The following is a 24,048-nucleotide window of genomic DNA, read 5'->3' as shown; positions in this document are numbered from 1 at the left end:
GGCAGCAGCTTGATGGGGTCTCCTGCTGTTGGACCCTCGCCTGGCTGCTGACCTTGCCATTTCCCCCCAGAGCGTGGAGGAGGGGAGCCCCGCCCAGGAGGCAGGACTGCAAGCCGGAGACCTCATCACGCATATCAATGGGGAGTCTGTCCTGGGGCTGGTACACATGGACGTCGTGGAGCTGCTGCTGAAGGTGCCACTTCCACTGCCCGCCCTCAGTGCTCCCAGGACCCCACCCCTGCCCTCCCTCTGGGCTTCCAGGACCCCCCACACTCCCTCTTGGCCTCTGCTGCTGATTCTCCATGGGTCTCCCCTCTACCCACACTGTTCCACACTCATGCCAACTCCAGGCCTTGCACCCCTCTCCCCTCAGCCTAGAATGTGCTTCTTTCTTTGGCCCCTAACAGCACCCCTCAGAGCCACTCCCCCAGGAAACCCTTCCTGATCTTGTGGGGTCTGTACCATCTGTGCCTCCCTCCCACCAGGAGTCCTTGGGGGCTGAGACCTGAGGGTGGGGAGACAGGTTATTGGATGGGTACACAGATGGTGGGCGTGTATCTTTGACCCAGTGAGTGGGGAGTCATTAGGTGACACCTGGATAGATAGGATTTGGGGTTTTGAAGGGTGAATAGGATGTAGGTGGGTGGGGGCTCATGGGATGGAAACACAGGGGCATCCCCTCACCATCGTGCCTACAGAGCAGCAACAAGATTGCCCTCCGGACCACGGCCCTGGAGAACACATCCATCAAGGTGGGCCCCGCCCGGAAGAATGTAACCAAGGGCCGCATGGCACGCAGGAGCAAACGGAGCCGCCGACGGGAGACACAGGACCGGTGAGCAGCCAGGGAGTGTGGAAGGGGGACCTTTCTAATCTGGGGTGGGGGGCCTCTAAGGGTGGGATCCTGAAGCACGCTGGGTTTTCACCCACAGGCGGAAGTCACTCTTCAAGAAGATCTCAAAACAGTCCTCCGTGCTACACACCAGCCGCAGCTTTTCCTCCGGCCTCCACCACTCCCTGTCATCCAACGAGAGCCTCCCAGGCTCGCCCACCCACAGCCTCTCCCCCAGCCCCACCACACCCTGCCGCAGCCCAGCTCCTGATGCCCCAGCAGGTGGGTGCACCCAGGCCTGCCCAGGAAGAGAGCAGGCAGATGGGAGGATAGAATGACGCTATGTAAGAAACAGATGACCACAGATGACTGGAAGGGCTTTTCCAGTTGTCTGGAGTCTAAGAGACAAACTGGGGGCGAGGGGGCTGGGGGGCAGAGACAGGTACAGGGAAAGGGAAGGGTATGCCCAGCAGAGGGGGAGCATCATGAGCAAAGGGTTCTAGACAGGCGGGATGGGAAAGCTGAAGAGGGGCCGTTGGGGGGTGGATCAAGCCCAAGAGCTGAGATTCAACTGGTGGGGAGGGGGCCGTGGGGAGCTATGGACGTTGTGTGAGCCAGAGAGGGCATGGCAAGATTGTTCTGGGGCAGGAAAGGATGGTGACTTGGTCCAACACTGAGGTCCTCCAGTCTGTGAGACAGGCTGCGGCAACCCAGAGGAGAGGCAAGGAAGGCCTCTTGGAGGACCGCCGGGCTACTCCCTCCCCCCCCGGGAACCCCAGCTGCTGTCTCTCCCTCTGGCCCACCCTGACCTTGTAAAGCAAGTGGGATCTGTGCCATTTCTTCCTTCCTCACACCAGGGGTCCTCTGGGACGGAGGCCTGGGAGTGGGGAGGTGAGCTTAGGTGAGGAGGCAGGGCCCTTGTTGGATACCTTTGGGGACCCAGGAGTGGATGGCTCATTGGATGGAAGGATGGACTGTGAATGGGTATCTTTGGCCCAATGAGTGGTGGGTTACTAGGTGAGAAGTGGGCGAATCAAAGCTAGGGCTTTCAGATGAACAGTAGTTCACCACATCTAAGCTAAGGGAACAGCCTGTGCAAACAGGAAGCAGGAAAAGCAGGCATGATAGGTGGCCACAGGGAACAATGTGGGCTTTGGCAGGTGCAGTCAGTCCCAAGGCCCCACTTCGAGGCTGGGGACATGAGGCCGGTGGCCCTGACCTTCTCTTGTCACCCACAGACACTGCATCCCCACCCAGTGCATCTCCGAACTCCAGCAGCCCTGCCTCTCCAGCCACTGCTAGCCACACCCGCCCCAGTTCCCTTCACGGCCTGGCTGCCAAGCTAGGGCCACCCCGTCCCAAGGCTGGCCGCCGCAAGTCCACCAGCAGCATCCCGCCCTCCCCGCTGGCCTGCCCACCCGTGCCTGCACCCCCACCCCGCTCACCGTCACCCCTGCCGGGGCACCCGCCCACACCTGCCTGGTCCCCAAGTTTGCGCCGGGGCCAGTCAGTTGACAAGCTGGGTGCAGGGGAGCGGCTGGACGGGGAGCCGGGTCGTCGCAGCCGCGGGCCAGACTCTGAGCTGGTGGTCATGCGACGGCTGCATCTGTCTGAGCGCCGAGACTCCTTCAAGAAGCAGGAGGCTGTGCAGGAGGTGAGCTTTGACGAGCCGCCAGAGGAGGCTGCTGGGTTACCTGCTGTGGTGCCGCAGATTGCAGTGGAGGGTGCCGAGGCTGTACCTGGAGCCCTGGGACCCGCAGCGAAGGACTGATCCTACCTGGCCTCCCCCTGGCCTGGAAGTCATGTGGTTTTTAGTGTGCAAGGTTTTTTGTCAAATGGCACCTGGATGAAGACTGAGCCACTAGCTTGTGTCACCCAGAAGGCAGGAAGCCATCATGGTCCTTGCTGGAAGGTGGAGTCAAGCGCCTCCCTTGTGTTCTGGTACCGATACGTCAGTGGCTATAAGGCAGGAACGGGAGGTGATGGTGGCACTGTAAATAGCAGCAAATCCCTGCGACTAATTTATTACTTTTTATAAGCGATGGCCAGACAGAGCTGCCCGTGACAGCAGCTGCCCAGGGTCTGCCCCATGCAGACCCTGCCCCCAGGGTTCTAAAGGAAGCACTTTGGACAAGTCACGTGTGTTCGTATTTTCTTGTTGTTCTGTACTTTTAAAGTTTTCTGTGTGTTACTTGATCCCATCCTTGACCCAAGACCCACCGATTTGAAGGGTTGCAGCCCAGCTCAATTGTCTGGGCCCAGTTTGGATGTGACCCAGAGAATCTGTAATTGATTCCCTTCCACCACAAAACAAAGTCATCTTCATGATGGACTGGATGCTGATGGCTGCTTCCCACCATGGTAGCCTCCATGCGTAGTCCACCCTGGCTAGAGTCTGCCTCCAGTCCTGTGGGCTTAGGGGATATGGAAACTGGGGCTTTGCTAGATGAATAGGAGTTCACCTGATCTACACAAAGGATCACCCACTCCACAGGTTGACACTAATGCCCCAGGAGGCAGAGGCCTCAAAGGGCACTGCCAGGGCAGGAGAAGAATATCCCCCTTGGACAAGATTTCACATATTTGATGCCCACCAGGGTTAGCTGTGGACCATCATGTGTCTGCAATACATCACGGTTCCCTCGATATGTTAGAGCCTCCCTGGGATGAAATTCGAGTGAGAAAACCCAACGGGGGTGGGAGGAGAGGCAGTGAGGCCCGAGTTTGAATCTTGGCTTCACTATTTGGCTCTGGGAAAATGGCTTTCCCACTCTGTGCCTGAGTTTCCTTATGTTTACAAAACTAATCCCAATGACGATTAAGCACTTACTGTGTGCCAAGCGCTTTTACTTGTGGCTTCTCCCTCAGCTGGCCTTGAGAAGCCTGGAGGTGGTGTCGTCACCCCCATTTTACAGACAAATAGCTGAGACCTGGTGTGGGTGGAGAGTCGTGCAGCCAGGCCTTCTTGTGGGCCTTTTCAAGGGCACTTGAATGCAGAGTCTGGTATCAGATACAGTTGACTCCAGCCAGCCTGTGATGTTATGTGAACCACAGGGGCATCTCAGAGCCTCCGTTTCCCATTTAGAGGTGGCTGGCAAGATTGCTGTGCCCCACATGGTAATGGCACTTTCCAAATACTGCAGCCCTATCTGTATCCCCCCCGCCCAGGCCCAGCATTGCCTGGTGTTGGAGCTAGACCAAGGCTATGCATGACTTGCTCCCTTCTTCCATCCCGGAGCTGACAGTGAATAAAATCCACATTGACAAACAGGAGGTCCAATGTCTGGATTTGTGAAGGTGACGAGAGCGGGGTGAAAACAGACCCTCGGCTGAAAGTCATTTGAAATGGGTTTTGAAGGCTGCACAGGAGTTCATCACTGAGATTCTCCCTGATGCTTTTTCTGGTCCTGGCCTCCTGCTGGCCTTCTCTCTATGAGTACCCATCCTTGGCTCTACCCTTAAAAGCTTCATCCAGACACCCATCTGGGGCTCTGGGCTGTGTTAATAAAAAATTGATAAACCATTTTTGTGTCCTTTCTATACCAGCTTGGGCTGTGTCCCTAAAAGTTCCCGGGTCCCCACCCGAACCTAGCCCAGACCGAGCGTTCTGTTACTTCCGGAGTTCTAGTTAGTGTCAGAAACCTTTGGCCACGCCCCCATTTCTGAGTGTCTTCGGCTATTTCCGGAAACAGTCGTCTGCATCTGGTCCCGAGTTGGGCGTGTTCTAGCAGTGGCAGGGCTGGAGTTCTTTCAGCTGCTTCCGGACGCTCAGGGCTGCCATGGAAACGCCTTCAACCCTGGCTCCTCGGCCATATGTTTCTGTGATAGCCTCTTTTCTACTCCGCCGCTTTCTGTTCCTTGAGTTCGGGGCCGCCTCACCCGCCCTCCGGAACCGTCCATTCTTCGGCAATTTCCGTCTCTGCGTTTGAACTCCTAGGGCCTTATTTGGAACCAAGCACACTCGGTTCCTTCCACAAACTCTTCTCAGTCTCGGGGCTCAGCCTCTGTTCCGCCAGTCGTGCTGGAGCACGCTCGGCCATTTCCGGAATCGCTCGGGTGTCTCTAATCTCAACGAGCCCAGCCGAGCCTAGCCGACTGCAGCCTCGGGAGTCATTCGTCCAACCCGATTGTGCTCGGCTATTTCCGGAAATGATCGGCTATCTCCGGGGCACCCTCTACAGTACAGTCCCGCGGGGGTACGTTTGGCTCTTTCCGGAAGCATTCATACGTCCCTAGGCTCCGCCTTGGCCTCGCTTCGTCCTCGCCGCCCGAACACGTTCGGCTATTTCCGCCGGGGGCGGGCCCGGCTGTTCGGAACGGCGGTGGCGGCGGCGGCGGCGACGGCCGCAGTGGAGCCACCGGTGGGGCTCTGCTCGGCGTGACGGCGGCCGCGGCGGCGGCGGCGGCGGCGGCCACAACCAGGTAGGTCCCTGCCGGCTGGCGGGGCTGGGGATGCGCGCAAATGCAGGGAGCCTAAGTATAGTGTGGGGACCGGGGGCCGCGGGGGGGGGGGCGGGCCACAGAGAGCAGGAGGCCTCGGTCTCTACCTGGCAGCCGTGCAGCCGCCCCGGAAGGTGGGAGCAGACCTCCAGGCAGAGATAAGGTGCTGGAGCCGCGGCCCGGAATGGAGGGAGGCCCTGCTGGGAGTGGGGCGCCGATCAGAAATGAGGAGTGCCCAGGCATTGTGTGGGCATAGTGGGGTGCTAGGGTCGGGGGTCGGCTGCACTTCCGGTCCCTGGACTGGGCTGCGGGGTCCACGCAGGCCGAGTGCACGTCTGAACACGCGTGAGCGCACAGGCCCTGAATCTAGTCATCGAGCCCCCAGCCAGGCCTGGCTACGCCAACTAGCTTCTTGGATTGGGGAGTGCTGGGTCCCCGGCCTGCGCACCGGGCATGTGCAAACGTGTGCAGGCGGTTTCCTGGACATCTCCTCTCTGGACCTCAGTTTCCCCACCTGTAGAATGTGGAGCCTCTGCTCCCTGCTCGGACACCTCCTGGGGCTTCCTGTGGTGTTTTGGGCGGCAGTAAAGCTCCAGTCCAACCCTCTGCCTGGCACTCGAGGCCCTGTGCGGTTAGTGGCTTTCTTAGAGCCGCCCTGAACTCTTGGCAATCAACTTTCCGCTGTCAAGCCTTTGCATGTGGCCAGTGCCCCCTCCTGTCTTTAGAGAGAACCTGCCCTCTAGAAAAGCATTCCCCCACCTCAGCATCTTCAGAGGACTGAACCTGCAGAGCTGAGATTGGAAATGTGTGTGTGCTGGGCTCTGCCTCCCTGAGACTGGGGGCTCCTGGGGGGTGGTCATCACTCTGCAAACAGCAGCCTCCCCCTTGGAAGCTGCACTGCCCTCCTGCCATTCACCCATCTCCCTGGAGCTAAGGTCCCCTCTGCCTCCCACCAACCCCTTCATGTTCTGAGCGCCCACGGTGGGCCCCCATGCTGAGTCTGCCAGGACCTCTGCTCACCCCTCCCCTGCAGAGATCAGAGATCCTTTTGCTTGGACTCACCCTTAGGACTCTGCCTGTATAGGTGAGCTCTGCCAGGAACTCCTGCTGCCTCCTCCTGTGCTCAGCTGGCCCGACCCCCCCTCATGGCTCCCACAGCACCCTGAGTGTCCCATATTGCCCTGCCTGCTCTGGGTCTAACTATCTGGCTGCTGCCTCTTCTCATTCATCCTGGGCCTTGAAGTTGAACAGATCTGGGTTTTTGAGTCCCAGCTTCCTAGCCCAAGAAAGACCTCACTGCCCTGAACCTCAGTTTCCCCATCTCTAACAGACCTTGTTTACCAAGTGAACATGCAGTATGCCTGGGGCAGGTACCCCAAGGGAGGGCTATTATTGCACCCACTTTACAGCTAGAGAAACAGACCCAGAGAGAGGCAGGCACTGGCTCTTGGTGACCCAATGAGTCAAGGGATTCCAACCTGGGATCTGTCTCTAAGTTGAGGGTGGGAGGAATCCCACCTGGCTTATGCTGCTCTACCATCTCCTCCTAGGTCAGCGTCCCCTGCTGAGCATGGTGACAGCCTGTGCCCTCGGCCCCCTCGTCTGGCGCAGCCGGAAGAGCCGCCAGTCTCGGGCGCCGATGGCCCCCCACATAAGGGAGTGAGTGGCCTGGCCTGACCTGGCCCTGCAGATCGAGTGGAAACACAGCAGCTGAGTGACCAGAAACCACGCTGCTGACCCCCTCCCACCAGTTGACGAATGGTGGATGGAGCAACGAGTGACCCTTTTCAGGGTCATGGAATAATGGCAGGAAGCCAGGTGTGAGCGTCCCCTGTAACTTCTTGGTGGAAACAGAGGTCTAAGTGCTTCAAGCCAACCCACTGGACCCTCCCGGCCCACCCCAGCTGATGGGGCCACTTGGGCCCTGAGCAGCTGCCTGACCTTCCAGATCACCCCCCAGCCCACCATGGCTGGCGCTGAGGGCTTCCAGTACCGTGCACTGTACCCGTTCCGCCGGGAGCGGCCAGAAGACCTGGAGCTACTGCCAGGTGACATACTGGTGGTAAGCCGGGCAGCCCTGCAGGTGCTGGGTGTGGCCGAGGGCAGTGAGCGCTGCCCACAGAATGTGGGCTGGATGCCTGGCCTCAACGAGCGCACGAGGCAGCGTGGCGATTTTCCGGGCACCTACGTTGAGTTCCTGGGGCCTGTGGCCCTGGCTCGGCCTGGCCCTCGCCCCCGCGGCCCTCGCCCACTGCCAGCCAGGCCCCGAGAAGGGCCCCCGGAGCCAGGTGAGCAGCATGCAGGGTCCCTGTTGAGGGTGGGCATGGTCCCCTCAGACCCTCAGTTTCCTCATCTTTCCAGTGAGGCAATGAAGAGGAAACTTCCAGGGGAGGAGAATAAGGACATTTGGTCAGTTGACAAGTGTCAGCCGTACTGCTGTCAAGGGCTGGGCGGTTCACAGTCCTGGGAATATGGGGTGGATACAGGCCTGATCCTGCCTTCATGGGCCGTCTGGTTCCAGAAGTGACAAGAATGTGATTAGGTGACAACAAAGGCTATGCAGAAGGAGTTGGGGGTGAAGGGTTCCAGGTAGCAGGCCCACCAGGGTAGAGGCTGTCAGGTGGGAATGTAATGGGTTCAGGGAACAGCTGGTGGGCAGGGTGGAATGAGGAAGGGGAAGTTTCCAGGGGCCATACTTTGGGACATCATGGGATTAATTTTGAAGACAATGGGGAGTGTTCAGTAGGATTCAGAGGCTCAGTGTAGCTTCATTCTGTGGTTTGCAGACAGGGTCCCTTGAGGCAACCCCTTTATTACTGATTTTACCCGGTTTCCAAAATGAAGGGAGCCGTGAAGTTCAGAAAGGGTGGGACACTCAGTCGAGGCCGTGCAGCATGGTTCTGTCTGAGGACCCCACAGCCTCCCCAAAGACCTTCAGCCATCCCCCCTTCCAAGGGGTGTGTTGGAAATGGAGACTCCAGGACACTGAGCATACTTTGAAATTGCTGTATGCTGGGCAGGGGGCGTTGGTTTTAGCCAGGGAAACAGGCTCAGGTTGTGGGGAAGACGCTGTAAGTGTTGAGTACTGGGCGTGGTCTGCTCCAACCTCACAGCAGCCCAGGGAGGCCCATGTACAGACGAGAAGACCAAGGCACAAGGGGGTCAGACCCCTCATTCAGGACCACCCAGTGAAGGCCAAGGCCATGGGAGGCACCGTGGCTCTGACCAATGACCTGCCTGGTTTTGTGCCAGAGAAACACTAATGCCCACAGTGTCCCCCAGCCTGGGGCAGAATGGGGGCCACCAAGGCAGTGTGGCGCTGGCTTGGGCCTTGCAGCATCTGGTGTCTCTAGGGCCTGGGCCTGCGTCCTGCCTTGGCCTGGGAGGAGCAGGAGGCAGCCCCATCCGGGCTCCCAGCCAAAATCTGCCTCTCTCCCTGGTAACAGCCGCCTCCCTCTGCCTGGCCTGGGTCCAGCCTCCACACACATCCCCACTCAGGGCGGCAGCCCCGCCCTCCAAATCTTCAGGGCTGGGTGGCATCGGCCAGGGGCTAACCCTCTCCAGGCCTCAGTTTCTTCATCTGGAAATGTGGAGGCTCCGTCCCTTGGTGCCTTTAGGCCCTGCCCCTCCGGGACTCTGGGACCACCAGGGAGTATGCTGTAGCTGCCTGCATTTCCTCCATTCCACCCCACACAGGGGTGCAGCCCCCGAGTGTTGCCTGGGCCTCTTCCTGGCTGTCCACCCATGGGGAGGTTGCTGCCTCTCTGAGCCTCAGTTCCTTATCCATAAAATAGGGTGACACCTGTTCTGACAGAACCTCCCTCCCCGTTTTCACAAACTGGTCGCAAACAAGTTCCAGAGTCAAGTTTCAGAACCGTGGCTGCCTACCTCCTCTCCCCTCGTACTTTCTTTCTTTCTTTTTTTTTTCATTTTCAGTGCAGTTGGGCCTTTCTCCAGCTAGAGGCACCACCTGGCCCATCACTCAGGGAGGCCCCGCAGGCCCCAGCTTGCTCCTGCTGTGTGCCAGGGCGTCGCGCCGAGGGCCAGAGCCGCATCCAATGGTGGCGATGCAGGCAGAGCTTCTGAACACAAAGGGCCTGGTGGGGCGGGAAACTCAGGGCCTGCTGAGGCTGGGCCAGGGAGGGCCCCTAGCACCTCCTGGGAAGGGTTTCAGCATTCAGCAAAAGGGGCAAGATAACATTTTCAAGCAAAAATAACTTAGAAAGTGGAGGAAGCTCCTCAGAGTGAGGTGTTCCGGCCTCGTCAGGGATATTTTCCTTTTCTTCTTTCTCAACCACTTTGTCGTTCCCACTAAGAAGAAAAAGATGATACAAGTTTCTCTGTGGAGGAAACTGAGGCACAGAGCAGGCAGGCCCTGTGCCTGAGGTTGCACAGCCATCAGTGGCAGAGGCCGACACCTGCTGTATGAGTTTCCTGGGGCTGCTGTAATGAACTCCCACAAACCAGGTGGCTTCAAACCATAGGACTTTATTCTCTCACAGTTTGGGAAGTCAGAGGTCAGAGGTCCAAGATCAAGTATCAGCAGGGCTGCACTCCCTGTGGGGAGGACCCTTCCTGCCTCTTCCAGCTTCTGGTGGTTCCAGGCATCCTTGGCTTGTGTCCACATCATCCCAGTATCTGTCTCTTTTGTTCCATGGTTTCTCTTCTTTTTTTTTTTTTTAATGTATTGGGATGACAGTTGTTAGTAAAATTACATAGATTTCAGGTGTACAATTCTGTAATACATCATCTATAAATCCCATTGTGTGTGCACCAACCAGAGTCAGTTCTCCGTCCATCACCATATATTTGATCCCCCTTACCCTCATCTCCCACCCCCCACCCCGGTTTCTCTTCTTATAAAGACACCAGTCACTGCATTTAGGGCCTTACATCCAAGATCTCAACTTGAAATCCTTCCCTTAAGTATATCTGCAAAGACCCTATTTCCAAATGAGGTCACAGTCACAGGTACCAGGGATTGGGATGTGGACATGGTTTGCAGGGGACCCTCATCAACCCACCGCACCCGATCTGAAGCGGTTGGCTCATCTCCTAACTCACAAAATTGTTTCCCCCTAACTCAGCCCTCCCAGTCCCACTTGCAGGGCTTCTGGCTTCCCCCGGGTGGTGGTCCAGATGCCAAGCCCTTGCCTGAGCTGGACCCTGCCTTCAGATGCCCCAGCTGAGATGCAGCAGGCCAAGAGAGAGGCTAGGGTCCTTTCAGGGACGCCGCCAACATGTTGTCCTCTCCTGCCAGGTCTCACCCTCCCCGACCTGCCTGATCAGTTCTCCCCACCTGACGTGGCTCCCCCTCTCCTGGTGAAGCTTGTGGAAGCCATTGAGCGGACAGGTGAGCCTTGGCCGGGCTGCAACCCCTGGATTCTGCTTGTTTACCTCTGGTGATGGGCAAGTCATCTCACAGAGCTGCTGGGCTCACTCTGCATGGGAGGAAGCTGGCCCCGATACTCTGGGCCTCCGTGTTGAACTAGGGAGGGACTAACTCCCAGGGGAAGATGGGACTGTGAACACCAGACCCACCATTGCATGTGCTGTCATCTCCCTCTCCTCCCCCTGCTCTTATCTCTGGTAGGTTGAGTAGCCACCCCAGACCCCATATGGGGTCAGGGCAGCATTTGACAGCTGGCCCACCCTTTCCCTTCCCCCCGCCCCAGGGCTAGACAGCGAATCCCTCTACAGGCCTGAGCTGCCAGCCCAGCGCACAGGTGAGGGGGAGCTTCCACGGGCAGGGGTGGGGCGGGTGACCGGGACAGCCCCCGCCACGCAGCCCTCCTGCATCCGCAGACTGGTCCCTGAGTGAGGTGGAGCAGTGGGATGCGGCGGCCCTGGCGGATGGCATCAAGGGCTTCCTACTGGCTCTTCCCGCGCCCCTCGTGACGCCGGAGGCCGCGGCCGAGGCTCGCCGGGCCCTGCATGGTGAGCCTGGTGTGGAACCTGAGATGGGAAGGGGGCCAGGGCTCGCGGGTGCCGGCTCACCCTGCCCGGCCTTCTGTCCCCAGAGGCCGTGGGACCTGTTGGGCCGGCACTGGAGCCCCCGACCCTGCCGCTGCACCGCGCACTCACACTGCGCTTCCTGATCCAGCACCTGGGCCGGATGGCCCGGCGCGCCCCAGCCCCGGGCCCCGCGGTGCGAGCCCTGGGCACTGCCTTCGGGCCACTGCTGCTGCTACACGCACCGCCTCCCTCGCCGCCACCGCCAGGGGGCGCACCCGACGGGTGAGCAGCCGGTACTTAAGGGAGCGGGGCTTTAGATGGAGGAAAGGTCAGAGGCTTGGGTGGGGGTAGGATAGGTAGCAGGCTAGAGCTGTTGTGATGAGGGTGGCTAGGAAAGATAACAAAGAGTGAACCTGGGCTCCAGGAAGGCCCCATCCCAGCAGTGGTTGGTGCCTGCACCTTCGCTTCTGCTCCCCCTACCCCAGGTGCTGGACTCTCGTTCCGTTCTTGTATGAGCATTTATTGAGCGCTTACAGCATACATACCGGTAGCAGCAGTTGGCCTCCCACACCTGCCCGCGTCATCAGCCCTTCTTACCAGCTTTCATGTGTACCCCCCAGGTGTGCAAACACATGCAGGACCATGTGCACACCGGCGGCAGACAGCCCTACCCAGTGCTTACTGCTCTCCCCTCCCCCAGGTCTGAGCCCTCCCCCGATTTCCCAGCTCTGTTGGTGGAGAAGTTGCTTCAGGAGCACCTGGAGGAACAGGAGGTCGCACCCCCAGGTGACCGCCCCCCACCTTTGTATTATTACCCTCTCATTGTTGGCGGGCCATGAGTGCTGACTCAGGGCCCCGCAGCGTCAGCAGGCTCAGTTGCAGTGGGAGTTGACCACAGTAAAGAGTTGGTGCTCAATGTGCATTTGTTTTCCTGTCTCCCAGCTCTGCCGCCCAAACCACCTAAGGCAAAGCCGGCTCCTACAGGGCTGGCCAATGAGGGGAGCCCACCCTCCCTACAGGATGCTGAGTGGTACTGGGGTGACATCTCCAGGTAGGGTTGTGGGGTAGGGCCACATGGTGGCTAGGGCCTGAAGGGCAGGGTCTTGGGCAGCCCTAATCCTGGGTGTCCCTACAGGGAGGAGGTGAACGAGAAACTCCGGGACACGCCTGATGGCACCTTCCTGGTTCGAGATGCCTCCAGCAAGATCCAGGGGGAGTACACCCTGACTCTCAGGTAGGGGCCTATCCCCTGTGGGATGACAGTTGTGAGAGGCGGGAGGAGGACATGTGTGGTGTCAGGGCCAGGAGACCTAGGTGTCACACTGGGGGTCCCACTGGGTACTGACACCCTCTCTTATCCATCCCTAGGAAAGGCGGGAACAACAAGTTGATCAAAGTCTTCCACCGTGATGGGCACTATGGCTTCTCAGAGCCACTCACCTTCTGCTCTGTCGTGGACCTCATCACCCACTACCGCCATGAGTCTCTGGCCCAGTACAATGCCAAACTGGACACGCGGCTCCTATACCCCGTGTCCAAGTACCAGCAGGTCTGGGGCCTTGGCAGGAGCTGGGGAGGGCGGCCTCGGGCCTCCGTTAACCAGCAGGTGGCTTTGCTGATTACACTGGGTGTCCTCAGGACCAGATCGTCAAGGAGGACAGTGTGGAGGCAGTGGGTGCCCAGCTCAAAGTCTACCACCAGCAATACCAGGACAAGAGCCGCGAGTATGACCAGCTCTACGAGGAGTACACACGTACCTCTCAGGTACCTCGGGCCTGTACACACAGGGAGATCAAGGCACAGAGGGGCAGTGGCAAGGCCACAGGGACAGACAATCACTTCCAGGTCACAGAGCAGGCACTTGTAGCGCTGGGGACGGCCCTAAAAACATAGAAATAAATGTACAGGGTTTAAAAAACAAAAACAGATGACAAGGTACCAACCAGCCTCTCAGGAGCAGCCAGGCCAGGAGCTGGGAGGAGCCTATGAGTCTCTCAGGACCTAAGTTTCCCCATTTGTAAACTGGAGCCCTGGGTCTTAATTCGTTCTCCATCCCCTTCAACCTGGAGGGTATTCGCAGTGATGACGATAACCTGACGAGGGGCGAAACAGTCAGTAGGTCATGGTAAAGAGCAGCGTCTTCTAAAACAGGGAAGGGGAGGTTTTATCATTGGGCCTGTGTTGATAAACTCCTTTTGCAAGTGGAAACACAACTTACTCAGATCGAATGTCTGTCACAGTCTAGGAATGGCTCGGTCTCCCCTGGGGTCCCCGAGGGAGTTCTTTCTTGTCCCCTTTTTACTGATAGGTCAGCTGAGGCTCTAAGTGGACAAGATGCCTGTCTGGGATCAGTTAGGTACATCATGACCTTGGACATGACTTAGGCCCCCTGAGCCTCAATTTCCCTGGTAACAGTTCTGAATTTGTAGGAGGTTATTGGCAGGTTTTGTGAGATGCTGTGTGGGAAGTGCTCAGTACAGCATCTGCCTCGAGAAGGAGCCCTGTGAACTGGAGCATCTAGATTTCCCCTTAACTCTCAGCAAGGCTAACAAGTCCAGGTATTTGTAAGGTGCCCAAGGGAGGTTATAAAGGAGGAGTAGGTTTGCAGAGTGGGGGGTTGAAGGTTGACGAGGAGTTCGTTTGGGGCAGCAGGAGCTAGAGAAATGACATGCCTGGTGAATGGAACTGCTTGAGCAAAGTGTCCATATCGGAATTGGGATCTGTCGTCACCCTCATGAGGGAATTGGCGGGGAGTCCCAGGAGGCGCTAAGATTCACCCCCTCCTCCAGGAACTGCAGATGAAGCGCACCGCAATTGAGGCCTTCAATGAAACCATCAAGATCTTTGAAGAACAGGGCCAGACGCAAGAGAAGTGCAGCAAGGAATATCTAGAGCGCTTCCGTCGTGAGGGCAATGAGAAAGAGATGCAGAGGTGAGTCTGGCTCCTCTGCCTTGCCCTACCCCAACCTATCTGGTGCAGTGCAAGCCGGGAAAGAAAGGAAATAGAGGGGACAGTGGGAGGGAGGATCAGTTAAAATGGACTTTGAAGGATGAATAGGAGCTGGCCAGAAAGAGAAATCACGGAAACCGCATATGCAAAGGCTTAGAGGCTGGGAACCATCCAAGGCCTCTGAGCCGCTCCTCCCCCAGGATCCTCCTGAACTCCGAGCGGCTCAAGTCTCGCATCGCCGAGATCCATGAGAGCCGCACAAAGCTGGAGCAGGAGCTGCGGGCACAGGCCTTGGACAACAGGGAGATTGACAAGCGCATGAACAGCCTGAAGCCAGACCTCATGCAGCTGCGCAAGATCCGAGACCAGTACCTGGTGTAAGTGCCCTGCGCTTGCTTGCAGCCCCATCGTGAAGACCTCAGCAAGGGCTCCCCTCCCTCCCGGACCTTAGATGCTTATGTGCACCTGCTGGATGCCAGGTACTTGTGCTGAGCAACTGTGCACATATTAGCTCATTTTGTCTTCTCCAAGTCCTTTGTAAAGTTTCCCCTTTCCAGCTGGGGAAACTGAGGAGCAGAACAGACAACTGCCCTGTGTGAAGGCCAACAGCACTGCCGTGCAGCCCCTGAGACTGAGCCTCTAGTGGTTATAGAAGATCCTGCCTGGGTAGCATGTTCTGAGGGCTCAATACGCGTTAACAGAAACAATACGTAGGCAGTTTCCTGGCGGAGCCCGCCAGGTGGCGCCCCACCTCACGCCCAAGCTGCCCTTGGCCAAGTCAAAGCTGACCCCTTGTGGCAACCGGCAGTATCACACCCAAACCTACCCTCTTAGGTCAGCCCTTTCCTCCAGCCAGGCTGGACTGACCCCCTGTGGGTTCTCCTTGTCTCTGCTGCACAACCCACCTTTCCCCTTCCTCCCAGGTGGCTCACCCAGAAAGGGGCCCGGCAGAAGAAAATCAACGAGTGGCTGGGGATCAAAAATGAGACTGAGGAGTGAGTGATTACCTGGAGTGGGGCAGGGAGGGCTTTCCAGAAGAAGGGCTGTTTTGGGTGGGATTTGAAGAATGAGTAGGAGTTCATCAAGGAGGGAGCGTTGTCCAGGTGGCAGGGGGGACTCAGGCTGGCGGGTAAGTGACCAGGTCTCCTTCCTGCCTCCCCCATAGTCAGTACTCACTGATGGAGGACGAGGACGACCTACCTCACCATGAGGAACGCACCTGGTATGTGGGCAAGATCAACCGCACGCAGGCTGAGGAAATGCTGAGTGGCAAGCGGGATGGCACCTTCCTCATCCGTGAGAGCAGTCAGCGGGGCTGCTATGCCTGCTCTGTGGTGTGAGTGCCTGTGGGGGAGGGGTGGGGAGGCCGCATGTTCCTTCCAAGAGTCTTATTGAGCACCTACTATGTGCTAGGCCTTGGGAAGACAGCTGGGAAGAAGACCCTTCCCCCTGGCTGCCACAGAGAGAAGGGGTTACGGGGGACAGGGGAGGAAGGTGGGCCAGTGTCCTGGCTGGAAATGGAGGGTCTGGACCAGGTCAGGGTCTGGGAATTGAGGGAGCGGCTGGGAGAGCCCGTGGGGGCCCTCCTGACCAGCCGTTTGCCCATCCCATAGGGTGGACGGCGACACTAAGCACTGCGTCATCTACCGCACGGCCACCGGCTTGGGCTTTGCGGAGCCCTACAACCTGTACGGGTCCCTGAAGGAGCTGGTGCTGCACTACCAACACACCTCCCTCGTGCAACACAATGACGCGCTCACCGTCACGCTGGCCCACCCCGTGCGCGCCCCTGGCCCTGGCCCCCCGCCCGCCCGCTGCGCACCGACAGGGACGGAGCAGAGCTACCTGGGCCCCAGCAACTGAGCCCATGGGCTCCATCTTTCTGTCTCTGATCTCTTTCAGGTTCTGTCCATCTGTCTCTCTTCTTTGTGAATCTCTTTCTGTCTTGATCTCTTTTTCTCTCCATTTCTTTGCAACTCTGTTTCTCTCCATCATCTCTCCTCTCTGTTTGCTTGTCTGTCTTTTGCTTTCTCTGAATCTCTCTGTTAACTCTCTTTCTATCCCCATCTGTCCTATCTCTCTTGGTCTCTGTCCCTCTAAGTCTCTTTCAAGGGGCCTGCCTCCTCCACTTCATGCCCCTTTCCCCCACAGGCACTGCCCGCCCCACAACTCTGGCTGCCCCTGCAGGTCTCCGGGGTCCCCAAAGCCCCACCTGTCTGCACCTGCCATGTTTACAGAGGCCCCCTGGGCTGCTAAGCCCCAGCCTGGGCGCCCTGATTTTTAAGCCATAGACCTGGGGTTGGGGCAGGAAGGAACTTCACTGGACTGCTTCCAGGATCCTTGGCCGTGACATGAGGGGCCGGGCAGGACCCGCCCCACAGACCCCAACTTCCCTTCCAAACCCTGAAGTGAAACCTGTCATGGGTTATCCCCATGATGGGGCTGCTACCAAGAAGCTGCCCCGGAAAAGAAAGTGATTAAAAATAACCTCAAAAGCTGGCCCTACCCAGCCCCCGCTGGCCTCCCGGGAATCGAGGCTGCCGCCATGCTGCTGGCGCAGGTGTGATGCACCGCTGCCTGCAGCGCCTCCGCTCAGTACAGTTTCATGGCTTCTCCTCGATCATGTTGGATTCTGTTTCCTTCACTGTAAAGCCCATTTCCTCTCCTCTTTTGGGACGAGAGCCCCGGTTTTCTATGCTGCCGCGGACACCCTCCTGCCTGCCTGGCTAGGCGGGAAGGCAGGTTTTGTATGGTACGTTGATACTAATGTGAATATAAAACATTGAACTCGGTGGATGCTTCTGTTGTCAGTGGGGCTTCTCTATGGCCACGGTGCTGGGGGCCTTGACATTCATGGGGTCACACAGATGGGCTTGAGTTTAACTCAGGATGCCAGTGAGGATGACAACCCCTGCTCCCCAGTTTAGTTGCTCATGTCCAGAGAAGTTGAGAAACCTGCCCAAGGTCACACAGAGGCTCAAACCCTGAGCTCTGTCTCACACCCTTGCCTGTTCGAGGGACCCCACCCAATTCAGCTCCTTACCACCACCACCCAAGCTGACTCCCTAGGTTTGAGGCCCAGCACTCAAGCCACCAGCTGTGCCCTCTGATGTGCAGTTTCCTCATTGCCAGATGGGGCCCAGTCATGACTTCTCCCATGCCACCCAGAGGGGTCCTCCATGTTCTTGATGCCCTTAGGACCAGCCCCTCTCTGCTGACTCCTCTGACCCTTTCACACCTATCCCTGACACTCAGGCTGCCAGGTCCCAGGGGATACTGGGCTGGGTCCTCCGTGTCTTTGACCTAGACTGTTCACCATCCCCTACCTCTGAGATCCCTTTCCTTTGGCCCTCCCCACACCATGTAGCACCGGTCAGGGTCCAACATACGTGGGGCATCCAGGCCACCAACCTGGTTCGCCCACTGGGCTCTCTGAGTCACAGGAACTGCCTGCCTGACCTCAGATACCGCTCCTCCCCCCCCCCCAGCCTTCCCAGGTACTGTCCCTGTTCTGTGCCCAGTCAGGAGGTACCACATAACTGCAACCTAAATGTTCTCTCCTCTGTCATTCATCCACTGCATGGGCACTCACAGAATAAAGGTGACCGCAGTCCCCTGACCCCAGCTGGTTGAACTTAGGGGTGAAAGGTAGCAGCCCAGGACGCCTCTGGCCAGTGCCTACGCTCAACTGTCAGCTGGGTTTTCCTTCGGAAAGTCACCACCCCTTTCCAATCCTGAATTTCCTCTTACCAAGTGGGGTCAATAGTTGCTACCTAGGCCCCCAACTAAATGTCTCTGAGAGTCCTATGATCAAATGGGTGGGTTACATGTATGAATCCATCCGGAATTGTAGCAATTATATTTATTATTTCTTTCATCCTACCCTGCACAGGGAGAGCTCTCCACTAGCTCCCAAAGCTTTGTTTCTTTGATTTGCAGAGGATTCAGGAAGGAAATGGATTTTGTGAAGGGTCCAGAGGGATGGTGTGGGGGGATCATCCAGCCCTGTGGACTTGAGGGAAAGCTGGGCTCCCAAACTGCTGTTGAGTGTGGATGCTCAGGCTGGGCCTTCCTCAGACTGGAGGGTGACATGGGCTGTGGTGCTGGGGATTCAGCTGTGTTCTGGTCCAGGTGTGGCCATTTCCTCCTGTGGGATCCAATCCTGTGTCCCGCCTGGCATTTGAGGTCCTGCAAAGTGTGGGGGTCTTGGTGATTCCCCCAACACCCTCATCCTCCAAGCTTTATCCAGGCTCTTCTGTCTGCGGGCACTGCCAGGCTCACAGCCCAGCTGCACCACCCCCACCCCCCGCCTGGAGCAATTCAACCTCTGCCTCTAAGCCCTCCATGTGACTTCATTCCCCAACCCTCGCTGTTCTCCCATTTTACAGACTGATAAACAGACTCCATCACTTGAGGTACCCGGCACAGTCCTGGAGCCAACCGGGTCTGGCTGACTCTGCTGGTTTAGCTCCTACACGGTCACCCCCAACCCCTTCCCCCTCCCCATGGACCTAGTACAGGCTTCTGGTAATTACTGCTCCAACCCCTGGCTTCTCTCCCCCCAAGGGAGCACGCTGGGGGCCGGGGTGTACCCCTCCCCAGCCTGGAACGGTCGGAAAGAAGATTCTCCAGCTTTCCTCTCTCCCCTCCCCCACAGGCAGGGGTTGGGGGCCAAGAGAAGTGAGCGCCCTTCCCTCTCTGGCTTCTGCTTTCTGGGCCAGCTGTGGCCAAGCCTGAGTCAGCCCTGCGGGACCAAGCGTCCCGGCTGGGGAGCAGAGAGGGGGCGGGGGCGAGGGGCAGGCGAGTTGGGTTGGGAATGAGTGGCGTCCCCGGCCAGGCCAGGGGGACCGGGCCGGGCTGTGCAGTCGGTGCCCACACCCAGACGGGAATCGCCCCGTTAGTGCACGGAGTCCCCAAGCTAGAGACGGGGGCTAGATCACCCTGACCGCCCTAAAGGTGTCGGTGGCGCGAGACCCTTCCGTCTCCTTTGGTCTCTGTGTCTCTGTCTCTGAAGTACCTGCTTCGCGTCCTCTCCAGGCGCTCTGGTCCCAGCCTCACATGACTGGGCGGGGCTGATTGCTGGGACGAGGTGTGTGTCGGGGGAGGTACCTCTGAACCGCCCGGCGGCCGGGTGATTGCTGGCCCAGCACCGGGTGGGGGTGAGGGAGTTGGAAAAGGAGACCCAGAGAGAGAAGTGCCAACACCCAGAGACGCTAGCCAGCCCCGAAGGACGTGAGCCAGGGAGGCGGGTCCGGCCTGGGGGCAGGGCCACCGCGCGGTTAAAGGCCGCTTCCTCCCCCCCGGCGCTGCTCCCGCCGTCGCCCCGGTACCCACCCCAGGATGACTTGGTCTCCACTCCTGCCGTTCCTACCGGCGCTGCTGCTGCTGATCCCCACGGCGGCAGGTACATCCCCGCTGGATACGCGCCCCGAGGGGGCGGCCCCCTGCAAGGTACGACCCGCGCCGCGGCGGGCGGGCCGGTGGGGACCACGCCGCGCGGGCAGGCGGCTCATACTCTTTCCCAGACCTAACCAAGGCTGCCGGGGGTCTGGAGGGAACGCGCGCTGTTGGTTCCAGAACCTCCCCTGTGTAACCCCAGGCACTGTGGCCACAGTCTCGGATTCCTTTCGCTTTCCCATTTGGGGCTAAGACGCTCGGCTATTCCCACCACGTCCCCACCCGCCCCGCCCGAGGGTGCATTTGAGACCTACTGTGTACCTCTGGGGTGGGAATCGGGGTCTCCTCTTGGAGGTCAGGGAAAGACCAGACAAGCCTGCCCCTGGCACCTGCTCCCATTAGGGTGCCCTTTAGCCAGGGAAGAACTTGAGTGTTTCTTTGAGGAGCAACCACAGGCCCCAGAGACTGAAAGACTTGCTCACAGATTTGGGTGCCTGCCACCCCTCAGCTGAAGCCGGAAGTCAGCACTTATTAGGTGCCACCTCCTCAGTGGGCTTGGGTGGGGTTCACGTGAGCCTGTTGAGAGGAAGAGGAGTCAGCACTGGTGTAAGGCCAAGGCTTTGGGCATGAAGTGGCAACAAATGAGCACGCATTAGTCTCCTGTGGTATGCACCTCCCAAGAAGGCAGGACTGAGGTCAGGGACCAGAAATGTGTTTGCCCTGAATCCTTACTCTATACAGTTCCCCTGATCCAGGAGTTTCACCTCACCTGGAGGAAAGCAAGAGCTGTGTCTAAATTAAGTGCCTACTGTTTGCAAGTCTGTCACATGTTTTGCTGACAAATTCAGGGACTCGGTAAAGCCTCAGAGTCAGGAGTGCGGGATAGAGCACCACCTACTATTTGTGGCCCCCTCTCTACAAGCGAACCAAGCAGGGCTGCCCTCACTTCACACCCCTTCCTCCTGCACAGGCCGGTGACCTGTGCCTAAAGGTGCCCCTCCAGAAGTTCAACTCCCCACCTGTCAATGTGAGCCTCTACTACGAGGCACTGTGCCCTGGCTGCCGGTATTTCCTGGTCCGAGAGCTCTTCCCGACGTGGCTGATGGTCCTGGAGATCCTCAATGTCACACTGGTGCCCTATGGAAATGCCAAGGTACTTGGGCAGCTGGGAAACTGAGGAACGGGCCACGGTTTGGGGGCACCCAGCAGACTGGCTAGCATCCACCCCATTGCCTTGCAGGAACAGAATGTCAGTGGCAAGTGGGAGTTCACGTGCCAGCACGGGGAAGAGGAGTGCAAGTTTAACAAGGTCGAAGTAAGTGGCCCCAGGGTCCCTCGTGGGGGCCGGGAAAGCTGCAGGTGGTAAGGAGGGTGAAATCCAGGCTCAGAGGGGATTGGAACCAGCTCCATCTCCTGCCCATGTGCCTCCATTTAATCACGACTTCATTCACTGCTTCATTAGTGGACCCCTGTGATTATTCCCAGAGTGGTCTTGGGGTGCTCTGGGCCCCCCTCACATCCTTGCTTGCCCATCCCCACCCCCAGGCCTGCCTGTTGGACCAGCTGGAGAAGAATGCGGCTTTCCTGACCATTGTCTGCATAGAGGAACTGGATGACATGGAGAACAATCTGAAGCCAGTGAGTGACGCCTCTTACTTGGCCTGGATGTGGGGACCCTGGCCTTCCCTGACCCCAGACAGACCTAGGTTGAAATCCTGGCCCTGACTGTATAGCCCCAGGAAAACGCTCTTCCCCTCATAGACTCAATCTCTGAATCAAGGAAAGGAAAATCTTTTGGGGAAGGTGTGGGTAGATGTGGGGGGGGGGGTTTCTCTAGGAGGAGCCACTGAACTGGGCTCAGATGAGCAGGGACACATAATGATCCTCCTCTGGGGTGTGGGGGTGACAGGACAGGCCTGTCTGCCTCCTTGGACAATTAGAAAAACTCCCAAAGGAGTGACTCATCTGCCCTGATCATTTAATCATTCATCAAACATTTGGGCCACCCAGGAGGCCTCATCCTGAGACATCCCCAAACCCTTCAGAGCCACAGTGGGGCTGGAGGAGGGCAGAGGAGGGAGCCCTCAGGAGATGCTGAGGAAGCTGGAGGATAGGTGTCCCTGGTGGAGGGAACAGCACTGATGGAAGCTCTGAGGAAAATGTAGGGCTCAGGAGCTGGTCATATGGGAGGTAGGAGCAGCCCGAGCCCCTGCCTCAGGAGCCTCCGCTCAGGCATCTATGAAGCACCTGCTGCCTCACTGTGTCCCCAACTGTCCCCTGTTGCCAGTGAGGCATCAGAAAGTTTGCTTGGGGGACCAGTAGGGGGTTATTGGGGAGATAGCAGGGAGGAAGTTGAGGCTCACTGGCCTCCCTCTGCCCTCAGTGCCTGCAGCTCTATGCCCCAAAAGTGTCCTCCGACACCATCATGGAATGTGCACTGGGGGACCGTGGCATGCAGCTCTTGCACATGAATGCCCAGCTTACGGATGCTCTGCAGCCACCCCACGAGTATGTTCCTTGGGTCGTCGTCAATGGGGTAAGAACCCTTGTAGCCCTCAGCTCAGCCTCTGGACAGGGACCAGGGTGATGGATGTGCCCACCAGTCTGGGACGCAGAAGGCACTGGCCATTTGCAGCCCCTTCTGGGCCAGGCAGGGGTTGGTCAGGGCAGGTAGCACTTGTGACCTCCTGTCTTGCTTTGTGCAGAAACCCTTGGAAGATATGAGCCAGCTCCTAACCCTCGTGTGTGAGTTGTACCAGGTAAGCTGGACGGGCAACAGAGGGATTCAGCGGGTGGGATAGGGTCTCCTTTCAGGATCCCAACTCATGGCTGTCTCCTCCAGGGTGAGAAACCAGATGTCTGCCCACTCCTGGCCAGATCCCGCAGGGACGTCTGCCTCAAGTGACAGCCGTTGCCCTTGGAGGGAACTGATGGAGGAAGATAGAGATCCCATCTGCCCCCATTTTTTTCTGATATCAGCTCAGCAGCTATGGCTTGTCATCTGGATAACATGCATTCTGTGAAGCCCAAACAACATTTTGCCCCAAGATCAAGAATCTTGCCTTAGTGAGAATGGTGCTACTGTGAAACTAGTTTAATAAACCCTTCTGGATGTTGTGACATCTATCTCTTCATTTCCCCAACTCCCCAGCCCCTGGCAACCGCCATTCTTCTGTTTCTGAATTTGATTTTTTTTAGATTTCACATATAAGTGAGATCGATCATCCAGTATTTGTCCTTCTCTGTCTTATTTCACTCAGCGTAATGTTCTCCAGGTTCCTCCATGTTGTCCCAAATAGCAGGATTTCCTTCCTTTTCTATAGCTGAATAATATTTACCTTGTCCTTTTTGTTAAAAAGAATCTCAGAGAAAGACCTTCCTCAGCAGGCCTCATTGAGTTTGCCCTGATAATTTACACAGGAACAGCAGGTGTTCAGTTTGCTTTGAGGGAAGTTTCTGTAAGGACTCTCAGGTTTGACTTTGAAAAGCCTCTATCAACAGAAACAGACTCATAAATACAGAGAACAAATTGATAGTTGCCAGATGGGAGGTGGATTGCGGGGGCTGGATGAAAAAAGTGAAGGGATTAAGAAGTAAAAATCGGTGTTTATAAAACAGTCACGGGGAAGTCAAGTGCAGCATAGCATAGGGAACATAGTCAATAATATTGTAATAACTGTATGGTGCCAGGTGGGTACTAGGCTTATCAGAATCAATTCATAAATGATAGAAATGACTAACCACTGTGCTGTATACCTGAAACTAATATAAAATATTATTGAATGTCAACTGTAATTGAAAAATAATTAAATAAATAAAATTTAAAAAAGAAAAGCCTTTATCATTGGCTAACTCGAAGTGAGAAACTCCACTAAATTTCACCTACAGTATCTATGCCTCTTAGCAAATTGCTCTCTTCTTGCTGTCCCCAAAAGACTCTAAGGGTCTGGTGGGCCAGGACTGACCTGGAAGACTGCCTTTAAGTCCAGTATGAGCCAGTTTTCCTGTGAGGACTCTGTAAACACTGGCTCCCAAAAATGAAACTTGGTTTCTTGAACATGGTTGTTGACAAAGTTTACCTGACTCAGTCCCATGAATCATAATTTGACTTTTTAACCATGTTGGAGGTTTTTCACCAAGATGCAGTAAAATCTAAAGTCTGAGGTACTTTACCAGGCTGAGGTACTTGACAGCAATAGGCAGTGCTGAAGGATACCTGTCCCCCAAAAAGATAAAGTCATGACTCATACAGATATAAAAATGAACACATGTTAAAAATTAGTGTTAACTCATTATTAATGATCACTGGTCAGGTGTTACCATTTCAAAGGGGATCCAAAGAACAGACAAATCAGGAATATTAAAATGAACGTGGTAAGGCAAAAAATAATTGCAGGGGAGTTTCCGCTTGGCAGAATTCATTTGCATGTCTATAGGCAAAAATTATTTTTTTGCTGTTATCAGTTATAACTAC

At 57.0% G+C, this 24,048-nt stretch overlaps 3 protein-coding genes and 1 long non-coding RNA gene across 21 annotated transcripts in view; 3 read left to right on the top strand and 1 right to left on the bottom strand.

Annotated features, from left to right (window-relative positions):
- MAST3 (microtubule associated serine/threonine kinase 3) overlaps positions 1-4,355 on the top strand; it is a 36,097-nt gene extending 31,742 nt beyond the window's left edge. For all 18 annotated transcript variants that reach the window (XM_074337889.2, XM_074337888.2, XM_019736809.3 and 15 more), the window contains 4 exons: positions 71-193; positions 699-835; positions 933-1,114; positions 2,071-4,355. In XM_074337889.2, coding sequence (XP_074193990.2) covers positions 71-193; positions 699-835; positions 933-1,114; positions 2,071-2,603 — 975 coding nt within the window. In that variant the 3' untranslated portion in view covers positions 2,604-4,355. The remainder of the gene's footprint in view (positions 1-70; positions 194-698; positions 836-932; positions 1,115-2,070) is intronic.
- Positions 4,356-5,104: 749 nt separating this feature from the next.
- Positions 5,105-16,969, top strand: PIK3R2 (phosphoinositide-3-kinase regulatory subunit 2). The gene is made up of 16 exons (XM_074337894.2): positions 5,105-5,254; positions 6,823-7,560; positions 10,533-10,625; positions 10,948-10,998; positions 11,078-11,209; positions 11,293-11,509; positions 11,928-12,013; positions 12,170-12,278; positions 12,363-12,461; positions 12,596-12,776; positions 12,866-12,991; positions 14,017-14,159; positions 14,378-14,554; positions 15,101-15,172; positions 15,343-15,513; positions 15,791-16,969. The coding sequence occupies exons 2-16, from the start codon at positions 7,239-7,241 to the stop codon at positions 16,038-16,040; spliced, it is 2,229 nt and encodes a 742-aa protein (XP_074193995.2). The 5' UTR covers positions 5,105-5,254; positions 6,823-7,238; the 3' UTR covers positions 16,041-16,969.
- Positions 16,970-18,024: 1,055 nt separating this feature from the next.
- LOC141572690 (uncharacterized) lies at positions 18,025-19,333 on the bottom strand. The gene is made up of 2 exons (XR_012498055.1): positions 19,195-19,333; positions 18,025-18,365 (listed from the first exon to the last, which is right to left on the bottom strand). It is a non-coding gene; the product is annotated as an uncharacterized LOC141572690 (long non-coding RNA).
- On the top strand, positions 19,296-22,694 carry IFI30 (IFI30 lysosomal thiol reductase). The gene is made up of 7 exons (XM_019737087.2): positions 19,296-19,628; positions 20,545-20,727; positions 20,815-20,889; positions 21,120-21,212; positions 21,958-22,110; positions 22,280-22,333; positions 22,417-22,694. Exons 1-7 carry the CDS (start codon positions 19,518-19,520, stop codon positions 22,477-22,479), a joined length of 732 nt encoding a protein of 243 aa, XP_019592646.1. The 5' UTR covers positions 19,296-19,517; the 3' UTR covers positions 22,480-22,694.
- Positions 22,695-24,048: the final 1,354 nt, after the last annotated feature.

This window comes from Rhinolophus sinicus, chromosome 15, assembly GCF_057876585.1.
Source record: "Rhinolophus sinicus isolate RSI-liver-muscle chromosome 15, RSI-T2T, whole genome shotgun sequence".
Classification (NCBI taxonomy): domain Eukaryota; kingdom Metazoa; phylum Chordata; class Mammalia; order Chiroptera; family Rhinolophidae; genus Rhinolophus; species Rhinolophus sinicus.
This window is presented reverse-complemented; position numbering and strand designations above follow the sequence as displayed.